Here is a 20,163-nt window from a genome sequence, read left to right on the forward strand (position 1 = left end):
TGCTCCCTTCTCCTGTTGTGTCTGTCACAGCCTTCCCCTCCTCCTCTTCTCGAAGATGGAAAAGATGCTGGTGGGCTGCTTTCTGTTGGTGCTTGGACAGACCCTTCTTCTCCTCCCCACTGAGGCCAGGGAGCGGCCCCCCTCGAGGTCCATCTCTAGAGGGAGACACTCTGGGACCCACCCCCAGACGGCCCTCCTGGGTGAGTGATCGGGGCTCTGCCTCTGAAGCAAGCAGGAAGAGGGGCTTATGGGCGGACCTCCTGACCGGGGATGGACACATGTCAGTAGGGAAGCGCTCTTATCCCTGGGTTTTGGGGGATGGGGTGGGGTGGCAGAGGGAGTAGATCTCATCGGCAATGAGGGCATGGGGTTCTCAAAATGAAATAGAAACCCTTCTATTTCAGATCCTTCCGTTTAATCTGAGGCTCATGACTTTTCTCCAGTATGCAAGGAAAAGATCTGAAAAGGTCAAGGAAAAGATCTGAAAAAGTCCTGGTGGTACTTCTCTGAACAAAGGTGTTAGGAGAGTTTTTAATTGGATTTGTCCAGCTAATCCATGTTAATAATGCTCCCCTGCATGGTAGCGTGGGAAAACAAGTAGGTGGGTTCATGGAAGGTGGGAGCAGACTCAGAAGAGAGATGTGGACACTGTGAATGGAATCAAGATATTTGGAGTAGAAAATATCGGGGTTCTCTTATGGACATGTTTTCTTCAGGTGAATTTTTCTCTTTCTGCAAGAGAAAGGAGAGATCCTAAAAACATACAGAGTGTGGATAAACGGAGCTGGTTGTAAGTACAGGCTCTGGCAAGCCCAGATGTGGAGGTAATAGGAAGGTTGGCCAGTGGAAAGAGAATGGGTTTTGGCATAGATCTGGTACTTACTACGTGCGTATACTTAGGCGGTGTAGTCCCTCTGAGGTCAGTTTGCCATCCATAAAAATGGGAATGTTAATGCTGACCTTGGAATATTTTTGTGAGGAGAAAATAAGTTAAATGTAAACTCTAGGGAGGCAATGAGTGATAGCTTTATGACAACTGTTGTTCTATGAAGTTCTCGGAAGCTGTGTTTTATAGCTTGGTGGCCAGCTGGCAGAATTTGACCCCCTCTGAAGGCTATTGAGAGAAGCGCCCTACTGCCTGCTTGCCTCAGCATTCAAAATTATAATCAGAGACCAGGGGAACCCCCAAACACTCTTTTATTTTTTATTTTTTTAAATTTATTTTCAGCATAACAGTATTCATTGTTTTTGCACCACACCCAGTGCTCCATGCAATCTGTGGCTTCTCTAATACCCACCACCTGGTTCCCCCAACCGCCCACCCCCCGCCCCTTCAAAACCCTCAGATTGTTTTTCAGAGTCCATAGTCTCTCATGGTTCACCTCCCCTTCCAATTTCCCTCAACTCCCTTCTCCTCTCCATCTCCCCTTGTCCTCCATGCTATTTGTTATGCTCCACAAATAAGTGAAACCATATGATAATTGACTCTCTCTGCCTGACTTATTTCACTCAGCATAATCTCTTCCAGTCCCGTCCATGTTGCTACAAAAGTTGGGTATTCGTCCTTTCTGATGGAGTCATAATACTCCATAGTGTATATGGACCACATCTTCCTTATCCATTCGTCCGTTGAAGAGCATCTTGTTTCTTTCCACAGTTTGGTGACCATGGCCATTGCTGCTATAAACATTGGGGTACAGATGGCCCTTCTTTTCACTACATCTGTATCTTTGGGGTAAATACCCAGTAGTGCGATTGCAGGGTCATAGGGAAGCTCTATTTTTTATTTCTTGAGGAATCTCCACACTGTTTTCCAAAGTGTAAGAGGGTTCCAACAGTATAAGAGGGTTCCCCTTTCTCCACATCTTCTCCAACACATGTTGTTTCCTGTCTTGCTAATTTTGGCCATTCTAACTGGTGTAAGGTGGTATCTCAATGTGGTTTTAATTTGAATCTCCCTGATGGCTAGTGATCAAACACTCTGTTTTGAGAGGTTAAAATCTTTCACTAAATGTTGGCCCCATGATATCGGGCCTTCTTGTCTTTAGTCTTCTGAGAATGTGTTTCCATAGTGACATCAGCAAAAGACCTTTGCAGATGTGGCTTGGACTCGGGCATGTCTAGTACACAGAAGGGCTTTTTTAAAAACAAATTCAAGATGATAAACGTGTATGTGTACACACACACACACACACACACACACAGAGGGGAAAAAAAAATAACACTTAAAATGCCTGATTCATATGGCACCAGCCGCCACTGCCCAGTTGGGTCTCTTTCTTTCTTTTTATTTATTTATTTATTTATTTATTTATTTATTTATTTATTTATTTGACAGAGAAAGAGAGATCACAAGTAGGCAGAGAGGCAGGCAGGGGTGGGAGGAAGCAGGCTCCCCGCTAAGCAGAGATCCTGATGCAGGGCTCCATCTCAGGACCTTGAGATCATGACCTGAGCCGAAGGCAGAGGCTTTAATCCACTGAGCAACCAGGAGGACCCCTCCCCGCAGTTGGGTTTCTGATGGGGCTTTCAGAATGAGCCACCACACACTTAGCTGGAAAAACAAACTCCTCTTGGCCCCAAATTCCTCCTCCCCCCGACCCACACATACTGCATCTTCCCTAGCTAGCTGTCAGCATTCACTGTCCTCTTTGTCACCCCAAGCTCAGGCTTTGAAGTAGAAACCCCTCGTTGTCTGAAATCAGCCCCACGTCCAGTATTGCCTCCTATTCCTCATTTTGCTGGAGAATGTGCCAGAGACAAAAAGGATGGAACAGGGCGCCTCTTCTCACTCCAGAGCATGGCCAGTGGCCACTCCCAGGTGTGCTTGGAGGGCTGCTGGACCTGTGAATGTGATTGAGTGAGAATCATGAAACCAGACGTCAAAAACCACAGCTTTGGCCTGGATTCTAAGTGTCATCTGCTTTTGGTCTTCCTTTGACAGGGAACAAAGATGCAGAAGCCACATTCACTGGAGTCCTTGTCCCAATACTTGATTTCCTCTTCATTCACAGGATATTGTATCTTCCCTCTTATGGGCGTTTGCTTTTCTCAGCTTTTTGTTTTCGATGTTCTAAACATTGCCCAGGCACATTTCACTTTTATGGCAAATCATTGTGTCTGTATTGAACGCATACCCTGGGTGACTTATTTCACTAGTTACTTACTTGCAAGGATATCTCCAAATGTTTTAACAGAGAAACAGAATTGCTTCTTAGGTTAATTCCTCATTTGAATGTTTTGATTAAAAAAAATTATACTGTATGTCTAAAGTCAAATCAGAGTTCCAGTAACAACTTGAGCCAATTAAAAAAAATAATGCATGTATGTATGTGCCCCACTTATGAATGTTTGCAGGCAGCCCAGGCGGTAGTCTGGGGTGATGTGTGTCCTGTGGGCTTATCTTCTACGTCCCTCATTCATCGAGTTCTGCTGTGTGGCAGACATTGTGGGTTCAGGAAGCACAGGTGTAGTGGGGGAGACAGACATGGACAAAGATCGTTAATTTGGTGCATTGATGTGCAGCAGAAATTACATTAGCTAACCTACAGCTCCATGCGGCCTGCCGTTCACTCGATGTAAGGCAGTGGGTCTCAAACGTTTTGGTCTCAGGATCCCTTTTCAGTAAAAAATTATTGAGGACCTCGAAGATCTATTGACATTTACTGGGTCATAAGCTAAAGTGGAGAACTTAAAAAAAAAATTCCTTAATGAGTTAATTAATTTAAAAATAGTGATAAGAGACCCACAACATAACCCCTAACGTACATATAAATACTTGCATAAAAAGCGACCTTTTCTTAGTTAAAAAAGAATGGCACTCTTCTACATTTTTGCAAATCTCTTCCGTGTCTGGCTTAAAGGAAGATAGCTGGATTCTTACCTTGTCCATTGAGTGTGTCATGAAATGTTTTGGTTGGACTACATGAAGAAACTATGGCCTCCTGCAGATACGTAGTCTGAAAAAGGAAAAGCATTTTAATTTCCTCTTGATGTAATTGCGGATATTCTTCTTTGAGATAACACCCAAACTTGGCAAATGGTGGTTTCTTAAAGGTTAGCTGCAATATGGAAATGAAAACCACATCAGTAAACTTTTCATGCTCTGTGTACTCATTGGAAAATAGTAATATAAAAAGCAAATATTCGTGCTATTATGGGTATAGTTCTGACCTCATGGGCCCTTTGAAGGGATCTCAGGGACCCTCAGGGACCCCTAAGCCACCCTTGGAAAATAGCTGGTTTAGGGCAGCGTTCCTGGTGAAAGCAGAGCTCCCCGCTGAGGGACGAGCGGGCGGGAGCACTGAGGCTCGAGCGTCAGGTGGGACCCGGTCAGGCCCTGGAGGACTGCCACACCATGAGGCGGGTGGTGTGAACCGGAGACAAGCTGGAGGAGGGAACCAAATCACTGAGGGCCGGGGTCTCCGGGGCTCCAACAAAGAGTTTGGGCACCGGTAGTGATCACTGCTGACCCGCTTTCCATTCTCTGTGTCGTTTGGAGAGCCTCAGCCTTCCTGGGCCGTGGCAAAGGGCAGGGAGAGCCTCTATGCACAGGCCACCAGGAGAATGAAGGAGCCCATTCTCCAGCTCCAAGTCCCTTCCAGGCGTCCTGGCTAGCGAATGGGGTCGGTGCTGCAGGATGGGCTGTACCCAGAGTGTAAGCCAGCGAAAGCTTCCAGATTCATCCCTCTGTCCTCATTCTTTATCAGCGGCGCACATCCCCTCCCAAACTCCCAACTCCTCCTTAGGCCCTTCAAGGTGGGGTGCACCAGAAGTCATGTTGTCTCCACCCCAATTACTGCCTCCTTTGCTTGTGCACAGTTTTTCTCTTTACTCTATCACTGCCTTATGGGGGCAGAGCTGTTGCCAGGGGAACCGCAGGATTCTTATCAGCCTTTTGGAAACCTTAACCCTTTGCCCAAACTCCCACTCTACTGGACTCCTCCCTCCTAGAATGAGAGTCCACAAAGTGTCTCCACTTCTGTGGGCTGGCTCTCCCTGTTTTGTTTGCCTTCTACAAGGTCTTGTTGACATGCACGTTCTTTTCTAAATTTACCAACCTCGCTCATTTTATTTCTGCTAACCTCGAAACCTCTTCCCTTCCCTGTAACAGATACACCTTTGGAGCAATAGTACCCACACAGAGTTCGTGTTTGTGATTTAAGAGAGAGCGTTTTAAGTGGAAGGTAGAGGTTTTCAAGAAGGCTAGCCCCATAATACGGTTAAGGGATGGGGGAGCTGAACCCCTTCTTCCCGATGCACCCCCTCTACTCCTGCCAACATATACTCTCTAGGGAAAATTCCAGAGGTCAGGGCTACAGAATTCAGTGAAATTTCTTCACAACAGTTAATTTGTTACTTAAAAATAAAGCTAATGGAGACACTCCAAAAACTCACCATATACAGCTCCAAGTTCTGTTCCTTGGAAATCACAGCACTTATGAGGGACTTATTTCCATTCCTACATACATTTCTAATGAAATCTGACATCAAAATATTAGTGAGAATGCAATGTGTTTCATATAAGGACCTGAAGCCTGCAAAATTAGCAACATGCCTGAAGGAAGGGGCCAGCCAAGAGAATTGAGTTTAAGAATGTCCTACTCTCTTGCCAATGGAGGTTTTTGCCTAAGTTGAAAATAATTAACGTTTTCAAGGGTTGGCTGCCAGTAAATGAATTTCAGCGTCCTAAAACAATCCTCCTAACTGACACATGTTGGCACTCTCAATGAGGGAAGAACAGCAGATGCCACAGGCCGTCAGAGTTTCTGGCTCCTGGAGAGAGAGACCCCTTGAGGCCACAGGCTTTATATTCCCTGGAGCCACTTTATCACGATTTGAACTTTTGTCTCCTTCCCTGAGCTTTCAGGGGCTTTGTTCGGCCTCTTTCTTCTACTTGGAATTTCTTTCCTTAGCCAAGGCCAGTGATCAGTCAGGGCCAGTCCAAATGCCACTTGTCCCTCTCACAGTCAGGCAGGACCCTCCTGGGATGGACCACGCCCCCTACGGGTCCTCTGCTAAGTGGTCGACCCTGTCTGCCTTATCTTCCAAGGGGTCAGAGCGGCGCCTACCCAAGATGGATTCCTACTCTGGATATTTTTTTACTTGCCTTGTTTTTACCACCAGACTATAAACCTTTGAAGATCAAGACGGTTTTTCAGGTCTCAGAGCACCTCTGGGAGGCTGCTCTCAATTTCGGAGCCCCTGCTGGGAGTAGGACCCTGCTTGCTCATTGAATCTGAGAGAAAAAAGATGAAGCACTGCAAGGTGGTTATTGGTTTATCTCATTTTCAGGAGAGGAAGCCCACGCTCAGAGAAGCTAAGCAATTTGGCAAGCTTGTCAAAACTTCTGCAAACCCAGGAAGAAAAGGTGCCCATTCCCACCCCATGCCTCTTAGGGAGAAGTTGCATGGCTTAGGGAAGGTGTGTTTGAACAAAGGAAAAGGCACCTCACACTCGAGCTTGCTCCCTGACCAGGAGTTTCTGAGCAAACCATGAAGTGTCCATCCGTACTTGGAGATGCTGCTGCTGCTGGTTCCCTTGGGGTCTGTGGACCTCAAGCCCTGGTGCTGGGTCCAGCCCACAGTAAAGCTCGGTGCTTGTTGAATGACTGAGTGGATGAGACATACAGGTGGCTGATTTCATCCCTATGTGGACGGTTGTAGTCTTGATTCCACTTACGCTTAGCAGGTGACGTTGGGCAAGTCGCTGGGTCCTCTGGTTTGTTCGTCTACCAAAGGAGGTGGTTGAAGTCAGTGATCTTCAGGTCTCATCTAGGATGTGATGACAGATCTAAATTCCTGTGCCTTCCTGATGTCCCTTCTCTGGCTTCTGTGGTTGAACCTCCCAGTGCAGTCCTTGGCTTTCTTTCACTTTCTGCAGGTGGGAGAGCCAAGGGGGAACCATAATCTGGAGGCTAAGGAGGGTTTTGAAACAGAAGAGGTGGAGCAGTAGAATCAGGTAGGAGGCTGGGCAGCAGCATCTCCCCCCTTTTGTTTGTGACTTGTTTGTACCTAATTCTTCTCTCATCGCTGACTGGAAGCGGCAAGGACCAAGTAGGGGAGAGGGGGCAGGACAGCGGGTGGGGTGGAGTAGCAGGATCAGAAAGGGAGGTAGAGGGGACAGTAGGAGCACAGGGGGTTTGATTCAGTAGGTCTGAATTGGGAACCTGAGAGGTTGCCTTTCTGGAGCTCTCCATTGGAAAATCACTGTAGAAGAGAAATCTAGAAAGTGGGGTCAGGGGGATGGGCAGGAGGAAAGGATTTTAGGAAGAGATGCTGTGGGGCACGAGCCAGAAACACAATGCAGGGGTGAGTAACATCTGTAAGAACACTGTAGTCGGAGAGTATCAACTAACTGACTTGTAGGCTGGGTCCACCCCGTTTGAAGCTTTGAAAATAAGCTGCTGGCAGTTTTCTCTCCATGGGGAGTTGGTGAAGGGGTCCTCCCCGCCGTGCAGGGAGCCAGCCTCTTCTAGCAGACGGATTAACACACAGCTAAGCAATCCAGTGGCTGGTGTGTGTCTTTGTTATCAGATCTGATTATAAAAATGAAGGGCAGAGCTTATCAGATTGTTTTCACTATAGCAGAGGCTTTTCAAAAGTAAAGTCCTTTGAAGTGCCATCACACCCCCTCTTCAGCCCTCCAGTGTGCATCCAGGCTATTCAATGGCAGCTAGAAACAAGGACTCAGGTTGGGGGGGAGGGGCTGACGTGGCTGCTGTTCAGCCCAGATGCATAAAATAATTCTCTCCCTGCCTGTGCTCGCTGCTTCTTGTACAAACTAGTGTCTCTGTTAGCATTCATGTTGAATAAACTGTATAAAACAAATTGTGAATTCCTATCTTGTAATTATACTGGAAGAATTAAAAAAAAAAAAGAAAGAAAGAAAAGCCTACTATGTGACTTCCAATAAGTTACAAAGCCTTCCTAGACAGGGGTCCCCCAGGGTGGCTCAGTTGGTTAAGGTTAAGCATCTGCCTTTGGCTCAGGTCATGATTTCTGGGTCTGGGGATTGAGCCCTGCATCGGGCTTCCTGCAGGGCAGTGAGTCTGCTGGTTGGGAGTCTGCTTCTCTCTCTCTCCCCCGCTGCTTATTCTCTCTCTCAAATAAATAAATAAAATCTTTAAAAAAAAAAAAAAAAGCCTTCCTAGCCAATGAATAAGTAACTTGACCTTTTTTTCTCCTACAGATTCTCCTGTCTCCCCTTCTTTCTTCCTTTCTCTTCTCTCTTAAACCCTTCATCCTCCTCCTTTTCTGTAACTCTCCTTTCTCTCTCCCTCTTAAATCTCTCCCTCCCTCCCTTACTTCCTTCTTCAGTCCCAGGATGTTTTATCCTCAGCTTGCCCATGTGTTTGGTCTGTGTAGTGCCATCTATGAGGAGGTGGCAGTGGGGAGCACCCTCCCTGTGGGTGACATAGCCTCTCTTCTTTCCCTTGATGGCTTGTCCTGTCCGAGGGCGGGCACCCGATCTTACCCCTCTGGCCAATCACATCCGAGGTCTCCCTAACTGATGATAATAATTAAAGTGATGATAATGAGGGCTGTCTTTTTTTGAGGGAGGGGGAGAAGCATCTCTATGTGTCAGGCACTGTGCTAGCACTTCACACGTCACTCTGTATTATTGTCCCCACTTTACAGATGAAGAAACTGAAACATAGAGAGGTGAAATGTCTTGCTCAAGGTCAGTCACCATTGAGCAGCGGAGGAGGGATATGAGAACGCAACAGGCTTTTTCTTCTGTTCAAATTCTTTTCCGCAACCCTACCTCTTCTGTTCTGTCCCACCCAACTGGACTCATCTTTCAGGGCTCAACGGAAGCACTCCTAATCTTCTTAGGTCAGGATTTAATACCCCAACACTGCCTTCCCCCAGCAGGCTCTATGTCCCAGCGAGGCAATTCTAGGCTGTGCCACGATTGGCTGTTTCATCATCTGTGTGGAATCTGCAGTGACCGGTAACATGCCAGGTCCACAGCGGGGACTCTGTTAACACCTGGAGGAGTAAATGAACGAACAAATGAGCAAAGAGGAGTGTCTAGAGAGGAGCCGCCAGGGTGGTGAAGGTTTCTGAAGCCAGGGCATGTGGAAAAGATGTGAAACACCTTAGGATGTTTAGCTTGAAAAGGTCGAGGGGCTCTCTGAAGGCTGTGTTACAGAGGGGTCCAGGCTTGTTGTCAAGACCTCACAGAGGCAAGGAAGAGCTAAACACCCATGCTTTCAAGGAAACAGGTTTTCCTTCCATGGGAAATTCTGTAGCCCAGGAAGGAAACAGTTTACCTCCTTGGGTTTTAGGGATGCGGAAAGCCTTGTGTGGTTTTTATTTTTTATTTTATTTTATTGTTAAAAAGATTTTATTTATTTATTTGATGCAGAGAGAGAGAGAGAGAGAGAGAGAGATCACAACTAGGCAAAGCAGCAGGCAGAGAGAAAGGGGGAAGCAGGCTCCCCACTGAGCAGAGAGCCCGATGGGGGGCTCAATCCCAGGACCCTGAGATTATGACCTGAGCCTGAGGCAGAGGCTTAACCCACTGAGTCACCCAGGCACCCCCTCTTGTGTGGTTTTAAAATAAGCCTCTAATCTGTGAACCCTCATGGTCTAGGATTCTATGGAGTTGCCTGCAGAATTAGGAACTGAACTAGGAGATAAGAACTTTCTCTCCTACCAAAGGAAAAAAAAAAAGCTAAGTATTTTCTTTCCAGGAACAATCTGCCATAGGAGCCTTTCCAGTAACAAATTTTAAGCAAGAGAAAAACTGAGAAATTTTTAGTGACTGGCAACATATAATTTGTTGAATCCCTGGGCTTCATTTTTGGCAATGTTAATTGAATGAATGAAAAGAATGATTACAGGTTAATTGTTTTTGCTTTTTTGGTTAATTCATGTACAGCTTGCAGTTGTGAATGTGACTAGACCTTTACTTTGAGTGGCTTAATAGCCATCTTAGAGCAGGTGTTTTTAACTTAAGTGGGACATTTTGAGGGTTTTTTTTTTGCATTAATTTTATCTTCTTCATTTAAGTTATTCATTCTTGATTAAAATCTTTTTCTTCCTTAACATAGCAATTCAGAATCATCTACAAATTTGATAAAATGCTTTCTTATATCTTTCTTCATGTCTCCCCTGAAAATATTAAAAGAACATTTTATATTCTTTCGAAATGATTAGAAAGAATAATCATCTTTATTTTAAAAAGTTCATGTTTAAATATTTCATGACCCCTAGATACTGGAATTATAAGAGGAGCTATTTCAGAAAGTCTCCTGAGTGATCAACCCATACATATTTCATGTATTCTCAAGAGGAAATACAGAGACCTGAGTTGTCTATTAGTTTCTTAGGGCCGGCATAACAAAGCACCATACACTGGGAGGCTTAACCTCCAGACATTTGTTTTCTCACCTTTCTGGAGACTAGCAGTCCACGATCAAGGTGTTGGCAAAGTGTGGGTTTTTCTGAGACCTCTTTTGCCGCCTTCCAAAGTGCTGCCATTGCCCCATGTGTCCTCACGTGGCCTTCCATCTGGACCTGTCTACCTCCACGTTCCCTCTTCTTATGAGGACACCAGTCAGATCAGATTAGAGCCCATCCTGATGACGTCATTTGACTTTAATGACCTCTTTAAAGAACCCATCTCCAAATACACTCACATTCGGAAGTACTAGGGTTTAAGACCTCAACTTAGGAATTGGGGGGGATGTGATGCAGGTCCAAACAAGTTGCCCTGCTCTTCACTGTCATCATGGATGACAATACGTCTTCTCTGACACATTCCTGAAGAGCTTCTTTCTCCTTTCTGACTTACCATGTATTCCCATTTCAAGGTGCTAGAATATTGCAGACATATGCCGGGGAAGCATGTTCAAAGAGACTCCAGAGGTTTCTGAGTCCTTAGACGAACATGGTGGGTTGGGAGGCCGACTTCCTAGGGCTGGAGATGGGAAACGAGTACAGCGTAGCCAGGATGTGAAGCCAAGTCCGAGTAAGACTTTTCAAGAGCCAAGAATGAGAACCACCAGCTCAGAACAGCCTTCTTTCAGTATATCCAGAGGAGACTGATTTATAGGGAAAGATGAAAGGAGAGCCATGTGTGTATTTTGGCTTCACAGAGGACGGTGGGGCCGGGAAAGGGGGAGGAGGGAGAAGTTATCGTAAGGCTGAAGCCCAGCCAAGGAGTGAGAACATCAAAGAGGGAGCTGATGGCCAGATGTACAAGGAGCTGATGCAGGGGAGAAACGAGGAATGTAGGCATCTGATGACATGGGCTCAGGGCCAGGAGGGACCTTTGGAAAGGCAGGATGCATTACGTGCCATGTGGGGCATTTGGACCATGAGAATCCTGGGGAGAATGAACCTCAAAGGTCTTTAAAGTCAGGTTGGCCCATAATGTAACTGTGGAGGAATCCAGTCCAGAGGGCTCAGAGCTGGCAAAGACCGTGAGAGGCTGCTTTCCATCTCTAGCTCTTAATTCCCCCGCCCTGACCCTAAGGCTTGTTCCAGTTGATGGGATCCATTCACTGAAGGAGTATGACCTGAGAATCCCCACGTTACAAGAGCTGTGCTGGGCCAAGTGAAAGATGCAGAATCCTTCAGTGTTTAGGACTCACTGCTGGGGTAGCCAGGGAAGCATGCCCTCCCCTTACAGGTACTATTTATCCACAAGTGTCCAGAGGGCCAGTGTTCCTAAAGCTGTCCTGTATGATGGTCCCATCTACTGAAGGAAGCAGGCTCCTCCACCCTCTTGGTCCAGGCAAACTTGAATTCATCTCCAAAATGAAGAGGACTAGAAAAGACATCAATTTTACCTAGCTATTTTTCTGTGCCCAAATCGTTTAGCTCTAATACGTTATTTTTTTGTTTCATGATTTGCCTCAGTTTTATCATTCATCCACTCATTGAACAGATACACCTTGAGGATCTACAGTGGGCAAGGCCAGGATTGTTTTGGGCACTGTTGGTATGGCAGAGTCCTTTCTGGACCCCTACCTGCCATGCTTTGGGGTTTGAGGCAAATTCCCTAGTTGTAGGCAGCACAGGAAAATTGGTATGGGATCCATGAGAGATGGCCTCTAGGGCCAGTGGGACTCACTCATAAAACCATCTGGGCCTGATGCCTTCTGTAGAGAGGGTATTTCTGACATCTAATTCAATTTTTTTTTTTTTTAACAGTCATGAGTCTTATTGGGGTTTCCTATTTCTTCTCGAGTCTATTTTGGTAATTGGCATTTTCCTTAATTTGTATTTTCAAATCTATCGGCATACATACAAAATACAGGTCATAGCACTATTTAACACAGGGCATGGTATTTAACAATAAGTGCTCAGCGTTTTGTTCCCATAGCTCTCAAAACTCCTACCAAAATTCTGAGGGAACACTGAGACCTGGGGGCTGATGTGCCAGGTATGGGGGGAAGAAGTCTCCATTGACTATTAGGTTTCTCTGGTAATACCTAGCCTTTGTTAAGAGAGCTCTACAGGTTTTGAAAGCATCTTTTGCTAGCCTTATCTCCCTTTTCTTCACAGAGCCTTTGAGAGGTAGATTTGATGACAGTCTCACTACAGATAAGAAAAGATCTGATCAGAGATGTTAATTTATTGATGATGTAGAAATGAAGCCATTCCTAGATCACATCGGTTTACCTAGAGAGAGCTGAGAGGTTTTTAACCCCAGGGGCCATGGACCACCAGAATCTTTAGACAGACTTCATTGGGCCTATAATTTGGATTGGAAAAAAATCACATACTTTTTCACTAACCTCTAACTGCAGCTGAGCATTTCCATCTATTATGATTGTAAACCACAAACCACAGGAGAAACAGCAGCACCATGTCACCAAAGGAAACTGCAGATGTCTCCATGGTGCATCATGGACTCGGCAGAGATATTTAAAAATACCGTTGACATGCAACACTAGTTAGGAGACCCCCCCCCTTTTTACCTTGTTATTTATTTATTTTTTTAAGATTTTATTTATTTATTTGAGAGAGATGCAGAGGTAGTGAGAAAGTACATGAACAGGGAGGAGGGGGGAAGGGGGCCTCGATTCCAGGACCCTGGGATCATGACCTGAGCCAAAGGCTGATGCTTGACTGACTGCATCACCCAGGTGCCCCACCGACCTTGTTACTCAATATTATTTTTGAAAGTCCATACATTACTACACCCCCAACTTTTAAATAACTTGATAACTGAAATTCAAATACTTGGCCTCCTTTCTTACCCTTTGCATTTACTTGTCTATTTATTGTGGTAATTGAGACGCAAAGCATAAGATGAACCATCTCGAACATTTTGAAGCGTACAATTCAGCGGCATCAGGAACACTCACGTCGTTGTGCAGCCATCATCACTGTCTATTTCCAGAACTTTTCATCATCCCAAACAGAAACTACCTGTTAGGAAGGACCTCCCCATCTTCCCTTCCCCAGGAACTTCTTTTCTACTTCCTGTCCCTATGGATTTGCCTATTCTTGATACTTCTTATACGTGGAGTGATAGAATAGTGGCGCTTTTGTGACTTTTGTCCCTTAGTATAATGTTTTCACAGTTCATCCATGTTATAGCAGGTGTCAGAACTTTTTCTTTGTGGCCGAGTAATAGTCCATTATATGTGTACACCACATTTTCTGTCTCCATTCATCTACTGATGGACACAGGTTGTTTCTACATTTTGGCTATTGTGAATAATGCTGCCATGAACATGGGTAAGTGTCTGTTTGAGTCCTTGCTTTAAATTGTTCTTGGCTATGTATCAAGGATGAAATTGCTGAGAAATATAGAAATTCTATGTTTAACTTTTTTTTGAGAGAGAGGGAAGGAACACAAGTGTGTGAGTGGGGACAGAAGCTGGGAAGAAAGGCAGAAGGGCAGAGGGAGAGGCAAAGAGAATCTGAAGCAGGCTCCAGACCTAGTATGGAGGCTGACCTGGGGCTTGATCTCACGACCCTGAGATTATGGCCTGAGCCGAAATCAGGAGTCGGATGCTTAACCGACTGAGCCACTCAGGTGCCCCATCTACATTTAACTTTTTGAAGAACTGCCCAACCAAATTGCACGGTGGCTGCACCATTTTACATTCTCACCAGCCATGCACAAGGGTTCCAAGTTTTCTGTATTTTTCCAACACCTGTTATTCTCCATTTTTTAAATAGTAGCCATCCTAGTGGGTGTTGCATTTTATGTCAGGCATTTAACAAGTTTATTCGGAGGAGGAGTCATGGGCTTCCCCACACTGTCATGGAAATCCTTGGTACAAATAAATTTTAAGAAATGAGGAAGAAGGAACCACGGCCCAGAGATACCGTTCCTTGTTCAAGGTGAAGTGATTCACCAGCAGCACCTACGGCTTAGGACTAAGTCACCTGGGGCTCAGAGGAGCCCTTTTCTCCTCCTACTACATAGTGTCTTCTCATGTAGACATTTGCCCCAGCCAGTGGTCAGACTGAGTCAGGGCTGGAACAAAGCCATCAACCAACCAGCCACTGAAGCTGAGGTGAGCCACAAACACAGACAAGACAGACATTATCCCTGTCCACAAACCGCTGTCACGTAAAACTACCACACATAACCAGAGCAGCTAAATCTTTATTCACTCAACAAACACTGAGTGCCTTGTGTGAGCTCAAACTCCATGTTTAGTTTCAGTGTCTAGGGGGTATCCACAGGGACACTCCTTGGAGATGCTCGACTGATAGTTTGGTTTACAGGTTAAAGTTCAAGAAGGGAAAAGAACCTTGCCTATGTTTCCTTTAAACACAGAATGGTGTCCTGAACTGTCATTTCTTGATTGGGAGCCTCCAGCTCCTCAGAGAGCCCAAGATGGCTTCCTTTTTCCTAATGATCCTCCTGTTTTCCTACAAGCTTCTAATCGACTGTGGCTCTTGAATGTTCCCGCACCTGCCACTGCACTTGTCAGCTTGGTTTTAAAAATAACAGTAGCTGCCTTTTAATAAGTGTGAATGCTGGGTTTCCACTGTGTGACCATGAATAAGTAACACAATCACCCTCAACACCTTGTCTCCCTTATAAAACAGGGATGATAATCAGTGGGAAAGAGGACACAAGGAGACCACGCAGATAAAAGTTTGGCATGGAGTCTGGCGCAGAGTAAGCCTTCAATAAACGCCTGTTGTTGTTATTGTCTATTTTAAAATCTATTCTTAAAAAACACTTTGTACATTGCAAAGTGGAATTAACAGAGCCCACTCTACTGTGACATCTTTAAATCTAGGAATTAGGTCTTTTCATCTCTGGGTCTAAAGCATCTGGCATTGTAACTTCTCAATACATGTATAGTAGGGTACCTGGATGGCTCAGTGGGTTAAAGCCTCTGCCTTCGGCTCAGGTCATGATCTCAGGGTCCTGGGATTGAGCCCTGCATCGGGCTCTCTGCTCAGCGGGGAGCCTGCTTCCCCCTCTCTCTCTGCCTGCCTCTCTCTGGCTACTCGTGATCTCTGTCAAAAAAATAAACAAAATCTTTAAATATATATATATGTATATATATATATTCATTTATTTATCTCTGTCAAATAAATAAACAAAATCTTTAAATATATATATATTTATTTATTTATTTATTTGACAGAGATCACGAGTAGTCAGAGAGAGGCAGGCAGAGAGAGAGGGGGAAGCAGGCTCCCCACTGAGCAGAGAGCCCGATGCGGGGCTCGATCCCAGGACCCTGAGATCATGACCCGAGCCAAAGGCAGAGGCTTAACTGAGCCACCCAGGCGCCCCATAAAATATTAAAAAAAATAAGAAATGGTTCTTTTAAAAAAATACATGTATACTGAATGAATTGTGAGAGGTGACAATAATAGTAATTATTGGTATTATTAACTTGTATTTATCTATTTGAGCATCTACTGATTTAGCTATAAGACAGCATTTTTTTCTTTGAGGCTTAAATCAGATATTGGTCTTAGAGAAGAACCTCTACTGAGTTGATAACATGAGCATTTTAGAAAATATGCACACTTAGCAGAAGAGTTTAATACATTTTATTTTTTAAAATGTCAAAATCTGTATAATCAGATCCATTCCTTCATACATGGCATACATTTTCATTAAGGAGGTGCTCTGCAGCAAGCTTGGTATCACTAGAGAAATCTCTGGATAATAGGTAGATTGCAGTTGGCTTAAGCTAACAGTGGTTTTATGAAAAGATATTTGAATACCTCACAAGAAGTATGGAGGTCAGTGATCCCCAGTCCGTGGCTGTGGCTCAGCTTTGTCACTGAGACCAGAACTCCTTCTAGCTTTTAGCTGTGTCATCCCAGGAGATTGGCATTCCTTCCTTAGGCTTTTGCCTTACAGTCCCAAGATGACTGCTGCAGCTCCAAACATCACTTTGTTCCATGACCACAGTCAAGTCAGGAAGAGAACAAAGTCAGGAAGAGAACATCCCTTGGTTTGTTCCTTTCATCAGAGACCAGAATCTTTCCTGGAAATTTCAAGAGAGTTTCCCTTACTCCCCACTGGCCAAAACTGAATCAAGTGCTTACTCCAGCTACTGAGTCTGGATAGTGGGATAACCACGACCGGCTTTGTTCAGTAAGGACACCTTCCTGGTGGGGAGGGACCTGCCCTTATGGAGCCCATGGCTGCCTCTTAGTTGCTTGAAATCTTGGGCAAATGGAGCAGAAAGGAGTGGGGGAGAGAAGTGAATTTTAAGTAGTCAACCACTAGGGTTGTCTGCTGTACTGTGTTAAGCCATTGTCTTGAAAGTACACAAAATGGGAAGAGGGCAGTGATAATTAAATTGAAAGAAGAGAGGACAAGAAAAAGAATTACCCAAATGGTTGGTGCACATTAAAAAAACTAAAAAAAGAATGTCAAAGCTATAGATTTTATTACTGGGTTTTTTTTTATTTGTTTGTATGTTGTGTTTGTTTTGTTTGCAGTTTAAGGATTGTATGATAAATAGAAATGTATTAGATGCAATTTAAATGTTTTTAATGCAATTTAAAACTTGTGTAGTAAATGCTTCATGAATTTTTCTAGAAATCTTGAAACATAACTGACTGAAATCCATACATACTCTCCTTATTCTGTAGCAGGCTGAGATTGATCCTATAACCTCCATCCTTGAGTTCTGGTTTGGCCTCAAAAGTTAGAGTAAACATCCATCCCCAACTTTTAAACATTTTTAAAAAACATTTTCTGTTATGAAAGTAACATGTGCTTATTTTTGCCTTGTCGTCTGTTGGATTCTTGGAGGTTTCTTCCCTGCAAGAGTAGATTTAATCCTATTTCTGTATAATTTTAGGAATATAAATATCCAGGCATGCTTCAGGTCTTTTTTCCCAGGACTAACCTTTGAGAGGTAAGAGGAGAGTTCTGAGAAGTCTTCAAGTCGGAGTCCGATGCTGGTTTCTCGCATCACAGATGCCTAGATATGTACCTATTCAGTCGCCCTTTCATCCATTCATCTCACAAAAAGAGTTGTGTCACCTAGCACTAGAGGTCTTGGGAACATTGCAGGGAACAAAACAGGCAAAAATCCTCAACCTCAGGTCATGTATTCCAATAGAAACAGATAATAAAAAATAAATGAGTAAAATACATAAGAGAGAAGTTGATAAATGCTTTGGAGAAAAGCCAGAAAGAGGGATAGATGTGCTGGGCGTGGGCGTGGGGAGTTTTAGATCGTGACCGGGGCAGGGGAGGCCTCACCCAGAGGGGGGTTGCTTTCTACAGGCACCTGAAGGCAGGTGAGGGGATAAGTAACGGAATCCAGAATGTTCCAGGCTGAGGGAACAACTCGTAAGTGTTCAGAGTTGCAATGCCAGTGTAGTATTTCTTTGAGAAGTAACAAGCCGGCCTTTGGGGGGCCATGTCTAGGACTTTGTCTTTTCTCTGAGAAAGATGGGAACCATCGGAAGGTCTTAAACAAAGGAGTGAGGTGATTTCACTTGCCACAGAATCACTATGGCTGCTGGATTGAGAACAGTCTTTAGAGGGACAAAGAAATGCCAGGTGGGAAGTTAATGCCAATATGGAGGTGCAAGATGTTGGTAGAAGTGAGCATCTCTGGAGTGTAACAAAGAACTAAGAACTATTTTATTTTGTGGCAAGTTTCCTGAAACCTTTTTGAACAGTACCAGTTGCTGGGAATTTATGGATACAGCCGGTAGAGTACCCTACAGTTACAACTAGAGAGCGTTAATGTCCTATAAAGTCATGCAGCTTGCACCCTTGTCTACTTGTAGTATCTGATTTTGTTGTTTCCTGTAGATTAATCATGAAGAGCATGAGGTCTAGCCTCAGATTCCCTGATTTAAATCCTGGCCCTACCAATTACCAACCATGTGACCTTGGGCAAATTACTTAAAACTCTCTGTGCCTCAGTTTTCCCACCTGTTAAATGTGGACAACAGGTTGTGAAAAATAAGGAGTTAATACATGTACAACATTTAGCATTGTATTGATAGATAACCATTGCTCAATAAATATTAGCCATCATTATAGATATGGATATAACCGTTTATAAAGGTCAAGGAACAGTTCCATTTAACTTATTTAACACCCTGGTGTAAACTAGACCCAGCTAGAACTGGAAAGGAACTGAGGTGTCATTTAGTCCAACCCTAGAGATCAAAGTGACATGGTCAAAAAAAGAAAAGAAGAAGAAGAAGAAGAAGAAGAAGAAGGTGGTTATGTGGTTAATATCATCTAGCTGATGGCAGAACAGGGATCAGAGCACGAATCTCTGGACTCCCAGTCCAGTGATTTCTGCATTACGCCATGTTGCTTCTGGACAACATTCAACATAATACCAGGTGGTAATAATAATAAGCATCATCATAACAACAATAAGTGAGTTTTTGACTCTTTGTGCCAGGTACCATTCTAAGTATTTTACACACATTAATTTACTTAATCCTCATGACAACTCTATAAGCCAGGTCCTTGTCCCCATCTGTTAGAAGAGGAACCTGAAGTTAGACAGAGCAGGTCACTTGCCCAGGATGGTGAGTGCATGTTGGTAGGGGAACGAGGGTGGCCCAAGAGTCAGGAGGCTACCTTACCATTATACTACGTGATCTATCCTCTCCATTTCTGGAATAGGGAAATTGAATCCAGTCTTGAAGATCCCTTTTCTGTTGTTTCTCTCTCTCTCTCTTTCTCTCTCTCTTTTTTTTTTTTTAAGATTTATTTATTTACTTTACGGAGAGAAAGAATGAGCATGCATGCGTATGGGGAGGGGGCAGAGAGAGAGCATCTTCAAGTACGGAGCCCGATGCCAGGGCTGGATCTCACAACCCACGAGATTGTGACCTGAGCTGAAATCGAGAGCCAGATGCTTAACCGACTGAATCACCCAGGGGCCCCCCTTTTCAGTTTCAAAGTATGCATACCCTAAGTACTTCGTGATTATCTGGTCTGTGACAAATACCATTTTCATTTGTTAAACACGCTGTCTTATTAACCGATCTTCATTTTAATGAGCAGCTGCAAGAAAGACTATTTGTAGAACAGCCTAGAAACCAAAGTCACCAAGGCTGTGAGGGATGCTTGAAATGTTATTTCTGGCTTCCATGGCAACCCTAACATAGGGCGTTGAGCTTCACGGAGTCGAGTGTACCAGCTGGAGTTGCGTGTTCACCCAAGCACTCTGAGTGATGAGGAAACAAAGAGCTGACTCCATCGTTTTCCTTTTGTCTAATACACCATCTCAGTGTATTTGAGGGAGCGGAGGTCTAGGCCAAGTTCAGGAAGGATGGAGGAGATGACGCATCAGATCAAGTGGAGAGGCTACAGTTTCCAAAGGAACTGAAGAATGCCAGCAGTCTAGGTGCCTGGGGGAGTCCCCGTGGAGAGAAGGATGACAGGTTTCAGGGGAGGGCAAGAGAGTTGGCCCCGCTTCCACAAAGCTTGGGGCCACTAGCCCTTCAGATGAGTTTTGTGAAGAGGACCGAGCATGCCCACTTGTGTTTTCCTTTGTTCTGGTGTGTTTCCAACACTCCGCTGGAACCCACTGTGAATGAGGGAGGTGGCAAGAAGGCAGACGTGTTGACAAGTGGCAGGGACCGCTGGGACCAGTGCAGGAAGCAAAGCGCTCTAGGCATTTTAAACAGAAAACGATTTCGTTCTGCGAACAAGGTATTTACATGATTGTTGGAAAGATCAGAGAAGTGGGAGTTGGAACCATCACTCGAGAAT

At 44.6% G+C, this 20,163-nt stretch overlaps 1 protein-coding gene across 5 annotated transcripts in view; it reads left to right on the forward strand.

Moving 5' to 3' along the window:
- MATN2 (matrilin 2) overlaps nucleotides 1-20,163 on the forward strand; it is a 134,779-nt gene that overhangs the window by 12,048 nt on the left and 102,568 nt on the right. For all 5 annotated transcript variants that reach the window (XM_045077972.1, XM_045077970.1, XM_045077973.1 and 2 more), the window contains exon 2: nucleotides 31-200. In XM_045077972.1, the coding sequence (XP_044933907.1) occupies nucleotides 56-200 (145 nt within the window). In that variant the 5' untranslated portion in view covers nucleotides 31-55. The remainder of the gene's footprint in view (nucleotides 1-30; nucleotides 201-20,163) is intronic.

The sequence above is a fragment of the Mustela putorius genome, unplaced genomic scaffold, assembly GCF_011764305.1.
Source record: "Mustela putorius furo isolate JIRA1106 unplaced genomic scaffold, ASM1176430v1.1 tig00000228_pilon_pilon_pilon, whole genome shotgun sequence".
Classification (NCBI taxonomy): domain Eukaryota; kingdom Metazoa; phylum Chordata; class Mammalia; order Carnivora; family Mustelidae; genus Mustela; species Mustela putorius.